Source organism: Lottia gigantea (assembly GCF_000327385.1).
Source record: "Lottia gigantea unplaced genomic scaffold LOTGIsca_49, whole genome shotgun sequence".
Classification (NCBI taxonomy): Eukaryota; Metazoa; Mollusca; class Gastropoda; family Lottiidae; genus Lottia; species Lottia gigantea.
In genome coordinates, this window is record NW_008709687.1 from 1294303 (window position 1) to 1301744 (window position 7442).

General features: G+C 36.9%; 1 protein-coding gene across 1 annotated transcript; it reads right to left on the bottom strand.

Moving 5' to 3' along the window:
- Positions 1-413: 413 nt before the first annotated feature.
- On the bottom strand, positions 414-4309 carry LOTGIDRAFT_125074 (hypothetical protein; the record flags this gene model as incomplete). Its single annotated transcript, XM_009061614.1, has 5 exons — positions 414-635; positions 1720-2083; positions 2345-2486; positions 3587-3669; positions 4089-4309. Coding segments are annotated over 5 exons (1032 nt in total), but the record flags the coding sequence as incomplete, so codon positions are not given.
- Positions 4310-7442: the final 3133 nt, after the last annotated feature.

The following is a 7442-nucleotide window of genomic DNA, read 5'->3' on the forward strand; positions in this document are numbered from 1 at the left end:
CCTACTTACACTAATGCACGTGCATTTTGTACTTTGAACCAGTTACAATATAAAGACAAGAGGGATTGGGAGAGGGGTGGGGGCGATGGGACTAATTCAGCACTATAGAAATCACACGAGCTTTTCGTCGAGTGAACTAGTTTTGTAAGACATGGAAAATTGATAGCCTGTTTAGATTAATGCACGTGTACTTTGTACGGATAGCCAGTTAATTTATATAGACATGAATGATGGGACTTCTCATTCAGCATTATAGAAATTGCACGTGTATTTTGTATCGTGAACTAGTTACGAAATAAAAGTATAAGGAGCCTGCTTAGATTAATTCATGCGTATTTTTATAAAATGGATTCATCACAATAGAAATAGCACATGTATTTTGAACTGTGAACTAGTTAAAATTTGATCTATTATCAAGCAAGTTCCACGTAATAAATCCAATAGAATGCATTGAAAACTAAAAAAGCGAGTGGGAAAAAATATCGGGAAATCTTATCAACCATCCGTCCCATATCTTGGTTTGTTGTTACTCCCTCTTTAGACGCCCGCTTTTGGTCTGTCCTCGGCCTGTCTTTATAGAGAACTCCTGACGACATTTCATCATAATTTGGACTGAAAGATTCTGACGTTGAAAACTGAAATAGATTTTAATATGATTTAATCATGATACTTAATACTCAAAGAAGAAGGAACATTTCTAAGGTTAATTAAAATCCAAACCGACCAACCGGAAATAAATAATGGCGCGAAAATTGGCATTATTGATTATTAAATTTCATACAACGAAAAGAAATTGGTGAATATGTGGGGTTATTGGATGACGTCAATATAACAGAATGTTTTTGTTGTACTTTTCTTTAGAAGGAAACTGATAAATATTGCCGGAGAATTTTATTCTGACCAACTTAGTCACCAGTTGGTAAAACGAAGAATGCAAGTATTTTGTTGCAATAATGCACTCGGAACTGTGTCATTATGGTTTTTGCTTCAAGAACGGAGAACGGTTAAGGGGGAGATCAACTGTCTACCTCAGGAGCACACATTTCGGTGATGGTCTCAAATGATAAGGTCTTTTTTTTACAGGAATTCGAATTCTGACTACAATACAGATATGTGAATACAATATGTTGTATATATGTTACCAGGGCCGTAACTACATCAAATAAAGCAAATGAAATTTTATTTAAAGATGGGTTTCCTTATTTTTTAGTGTCAAATTAATGGAACTATTTGATTAATTGGTGTTTCTAATGAATTATCATGTATTCTTAATCATATCATTATGTTCTTATTGTATATAATTAAGAGTTTTAACCAATCATAAATGTCCATGTATGTACTGTCTGGATAAACAAAAAAAGCCTTTTTGACCTTTCTTGATCGGTCACTCATTAGAATTATGTTGGTAATTCTCTTCTAGTTTAGCTAATCATGAATTAATTATGGATATGTAAGATAAACTGGCCAAGTCATTAGAGAACGTCTACTTTCTATTCATATGAATATCAGCATTTCAAAATAAGGGAACCCATCTTTAAAAATTAAAGATATAAATATATAAATTTATCGTTTGATGTCTGCAATAAAGGTGGTTATCGTTTGATGTATACCAAAATCGTTGCGATAAAAAATCTAACTGACTTCAAAGACAGCAGGATTTATGCATCATAGTAAAAAGAACCTGGTATCAAGCTAGCAACCAATCAGGTCCATACTTACAATAGATTGGGTGCTTGGCGAGCGTGGACTGTTAGGAGAAAACTTTCTAAAGCGCCTGGATAACACTGTCACAAAGGCATATTCCACATACGCTGCAAACACAAAGACTAAACAGGCGGACATCCATACGTCTATAGATTTAGTGTATGGAACTCTGGGAAGCTCAGAGCGTGCACCGGAACTCTGTGTTGTTATGGTGAGAACTGTCAACAACCCAACTGAGATTCTGGCGGGAATGGCGTGAGGATCGATCCAGAAAGAGACCCAAGAGAGCACAACTATCAGGATGGTTGGTATATAGGTCTGCGTTAAATAGAATCCTATTTGTCGTTGTAATTCTAAATCAGCATAAAGGCACGGGAAGCTTCCTGCAATAAGGAAAAAGAAGGTGGAATTTCAAAGCATGTCTAGTCATGGCAATATCAGATAAAACTCAAAGTTTCTATCTAAATGCATTCCTTGACAAATCTAGCCGTAGACGTGATATACAGATGAGACGATATCACTTGGGTATATAACATCCGAGGAACGGATAGGGCTAGATTTGCTGCGCTTACCCAAAAGTACTTTGAAATTTGAATTATCAGAAATGTTTTTTTTTCTTCAATTAATATGAGAAGAAAACATACCCATTTGAAGATTCGTTGTGCAGTCATGCGCAGTGATAGATTTCAATTCAAAATCGGGAATATTGGCTGTTGGTAAAATGTTGCTGAACTTCCGCTTTGAGGACCAGACCAATGACATATCTTTTGTGACGTAACCATCTGAAATTAACAAGTGGTATAACTATCGTTAAAGGGAGGTTATTACGGGTGGGGTTAAGGAACAACAGTAGATTCAATGCACATTCGTCTAAATGAATGGTCGAGTGTTTTGCATATACCCTTTCCTTAAAACAAGAATACCACCTTAAAGATTCACGAGGAAACGACCTTGGCAAGATCTCTTGACCACAGCGGAGAACATGTATGACGACCGTATATACTTTTACACACCGACCGAGATTAGAACCAACTATTTATTCCATGTAAAGGCCGTTCTAACCGAATAGGCTTCGAATCACTATTCGAATAATATATATTCGGATTCCACGGCCGGTTCTGTTTAAATATTTATTTACGCTCTATTTCTGTGGAACATGGTCCATCAAGGTAATTAGTCAGTCAGTCAATCACAGATATTGATCAGAATTTAATTAATTACTGTTGTTATTGTTTTTATCGTCCAACCTGTGTTCTTAATACCAATTATATCAACATTTATATCTGTGTATAGATCTGGCTTTGGAAACATAAATGTCATTGTCATAATGTACTTCTAGGATAATGTCTTTCTGTTAACCTCTTTAAACATCTACTTGGGGCCGCGGTGGCTCAGTTAGTTAGACGCTTGCTCGCTAACCTGAATGTCCAGAGTTCATAGGTCGAGATAATACCTTCGGATTTTTCAACCCCGTTTCCCCCTGTCAGTGAAGCAGGTAAGAGGGGCTGTTGTGGAAAAGCGTCCAGTCGTTCAGATGGGACTAATGCCGCTTTCCTGGCAAAATTTCCCTCATTACTCTCTGCATGGTGTTGCCCGTCTTCATTAGACCACACGGTGCAGAAAAGTAGGGCGTAAAACTCCATTCATTTCATTGTTTTAAAACTTGTACTGGATATTATTGGTCTTCATTGTAGTTATTATCCAGAGCATTTATTAAGATTATTGCATTATTTTTTTTTTGTACAGTAGTATATATTAAGGAGAGGTAATTTGTATTTCAAAGGATCAGAATATCTGGGAAAACCGCCATGGCTTCTGTTCATGGAACGTATATTTGAGTTACCAAAATAAGGCTACAATGGAGAAGTAATTCATCACTTACAACTCTCGACTCTTAAAGAGCAGATTTGTTTATCTATAGGAAATTTTCTTAGATCCATAATACAACCAATTCTTAATGACAGTCTGAAAAAAATAAAACGAAAGTATCTCAGTCAGCAACTCTCAGGAGTATTTCGAGTTATTATTTATGTGAGGTAGATTTATATTCAATATGTTATTCAACGTTTGTCTCCGGGTTTGGTGGTATCATGAAGTCCAGGGTTCGGTTCAACAGTGGGTCCGGATCTTGGAAGCAACTGGATCTATTACTGGATTTTGACCATCTGAGCGTATTGACGACTAAAACTTGCAGTTGCCCACAAATGCTGCCAGTTGCTCTATTTTCAGGCACAAGAACGGATCTTCAGTGGTCGAAATCTACCATCATCCAGTTGTCGCAGCGGGCCTCTGTTCAATTCCTTTTTACATGAGGGCCTCACTCAAATCGATCGCAATAGATGCCTTGATATGCTTGACATGTGCCGACCATCAACGAACCCTACCTTTGACTGTAAATCAATGTTCCATTGGGAAAGATTCTAATATACATATTTGGTATGGTGACGTCATGTGTATCCTCTTTTTTGGCTTCCGGGAAGAATAGGTCTGGTACCCAGAAGGAATCAAAACGTCGATAATTGGTTTGGATATATCTATCAAAATCAGTGTACCGTAATCGTGGGTCATCCCACTGCTGTCTGAAGTACAGGCTCATGGTGTACTCCTATAAACAGAAAAATAATTTCTTGTTTCTTAGCCTGAAATCCCCGGTGAAATAAAGTTGTGTTTCGTCAGGGATAGGGTTACCCCAGAAATATGGTCTTATCCATTCGTGAAATATCAACTGTGGTAGCCTGTACATCTTGTGGCCATGTACTTGATCACAGCAACACAATTTGTTCATCACATAGCCTACACATGTACAATTTGTGTGTACATATATGTACATGATTGTTTATTCAAAAATGTAATCGAAAATATTGTGTAACATCTTCTGACCGATATTAAAACTCACGACCACCATTTGTTAACCAAGCTTGTTTGATAGGATTGCATGTTGCCTCCTCTGACCCGCCTCCCTCCCCTTTGGTTCCGCCACTGGTTGATTAATCCGAACAATCTAAGAAAAAATGCCGAGGTTCGAAGCGTGCTTAATGAAGCTGAGTAAGGGACTATTTAGCTTAACAGACATACGTAGTTCTGTCAACAAACTTTCTCTTCGCATTCCATTAAAAAAAAATATAAATATAAAAAATCAATAGGACACTTGGAAGAACAATAAACAACTAAATTAGAAATTCTCAGATTTCTTTGTAGAGACAAAAACAATTCTCAATTCAATTTCATTATAGGCAAATGTCAAATCACTGGAAAGAAATAGAGATAATTTAAATGCGAAAAACAGGGCGGTGGTCTGGCAATGTTCATCACAGACCTGGTTCCAGTTTTTTAAGTCTCCGTTCCCAATATGTACATTACCAAGCCCCATGGTACACCCTAGACGAAACTACGTACGGGTCTTACTTGGAAATAACAGACGAACGTGGTTCACAACCATTTTGAATCTCTACCAAGCCTTCAAATCACGTTTGAAAGATTTAGAAATGGCTTTAAGTGTAATTTGAAATGGAAGAAGATCGCACAGCTTGTACCTGAGTAACAACCTGTTTCAGGTTCTGTTTTAATATTTCTAAATTTGTCATAGTTTATGGAAACAACTGGCATGAAAATATTTTAGAATGAAAATAGATAAAGGAAAATACACATACCATGGCAAGTTCGTTGACAGGGCCGAGGGCGAGGATATCAAAATCGATGGCAACTTTCGTCGCTTCACCTACAACAGAAACGTTTAAAATTCAGTAATCTTCTGTAAGGTTTGAAATTTCATGTGAACTGAAACGTGCAATACCGTGCAGTGTGCAATGAGGACATTTTTTCAGGACTTCAGAATTGGCCTTGCCTACTTGTTTCATGATTCAATTTTCAACTGTTCTTTTACATATATGTGTACTGTACTGAACAGTAAGACGTAAAACTCTATTTCATTGCCTGTCTGAGGTACTGAACAGTAAGACGTAAAACTCTATTTCATTGGCTGTCTGAGGTACTGAACAGTACGACGTAAAACTCTATTTCATTGGCTGTCTGAGGTACTGAACAGTACGACGTAAAACTCTATTTCATTGGCTGTCTGAGGTACTGAACAGTACGACGTAAAACTCTATTTCATTGGCTGTCTGGGGTACTGAAGAGTAAGAACGTAAAACTCTATTTCATTGGCTGTCTGAGGTACTGAACAGTAAGAACGTAAAACTCTATTTCATTAGCTGTCTGAGGTACTGAAGAGTAAGAACGTAAAACTCTATTTCATTAGCTGTCTGAGGTACTGAACAGTAAGAACGTAAAACTCTATTTCATTAGCTGTCTGAGGTACTGAACAGTAAGACGTAAAACTCTATTTCATTGGCTGTCTGAGGTACTGAACAGTAAGAACGTAAAACTCTATTTCATTGGCTGTCTGAGGTACTGAACAGTAAGAACGTTAAACTCTATTTCATTGGCTGTCTGAGGTACTGAACAGTAAGAACGTAAAACTCTATTTCATTGGCTGTCTGAGGTACTGAAGAGTAAGAACGTAAAACTCTATTTCATTGGCTGTCTGAGGTGCTGAACAGTAAGAACGTAAAACTCTATTTCATTAGCTGTCTGAGGTACTGAACAGTAAGAACGTAAAACTCTATTTCATTGGCTGTCTGAGGTGCTGAACAGTAAGAACGTAAAACTCTATTTCAGTTCATCTCTCTGTGGTTCTGAATAGTAAGACGTAAAAACTCAAACCTCACCTGTAATAGTGTATGGACCAATAGATGAAACATAGTTACTAGAATTAAACAGACGATCTAATACTTCTTTCTCACTCGTTTTACAAAGGCTGAAATATTCAAAAAGTACAAAAAGGCTGAAAATTGGTATCAACTGAAAGGATCTACTTGGCAAACATAGAGTAAATTTGGTGTCGAAGATCCATTTGATGTCTCCTTTACAAGCGGCACGGAAATCCCTCGGGGAAAGTTTGACACCTTCATTCATTTTGAATGTACCATACTATGTACCATGTTTAGATGACTATACAGACAGCTAAAATTGAGAACTCTGGTTAAGTAGATGTTTAAATGGCTATAAAAGAGATCTATCATCTGGTAAAGTACATGTTTATTTGACTATACAGATAGCTGAAATTGGGCTTTGTCGGCTGGTGAAGTAAATAATTTAGACGATCAGATACAGATGACTGAATTGAGCTCTATCATCTGATATACCAAGTGTGTAGGTGACTATTTAGCTAAATTCAGCTATAGTAAAGAATATATTTAACCGATTTGATCTTAGAATTGAAAATTATTTTGTTTTGTTTTGTATTGTTGGTACTTAAAATCAGGACTTCATATCTCATTCCTTTGTTATGGCGTTGATCAATAAGATGAGAGATATGGACAGAAGTAGACCATTGTCTCCACTTGTTTTAAAGCTGCTTATACTAATTGTGTGTCGAATCAGAACAAACCATTCCTTGGAACAATTTAACAGAACAATCAATCTGTTTTCAATTAAGTTTTCTCTTGTCGGCCATTAAATGTTTGGTGGGTTGTCAGAACTGATGGTGTTGGTAGTTGTTGGCAACTAATATAGTTGGGTCAGACCTCTAGCTCATTTCAGGAAAAAAGTGATTGTTCCTTCGACTATTAGGGGGTTAGAATTATGGTCTTCCAAATATTTACTTGATCAGTTCAATAGAGCTTTTTTTAGCTATCCCTTTGGCCTTTCAGAACTAAACCTGGCGCATAGTTCGTCTA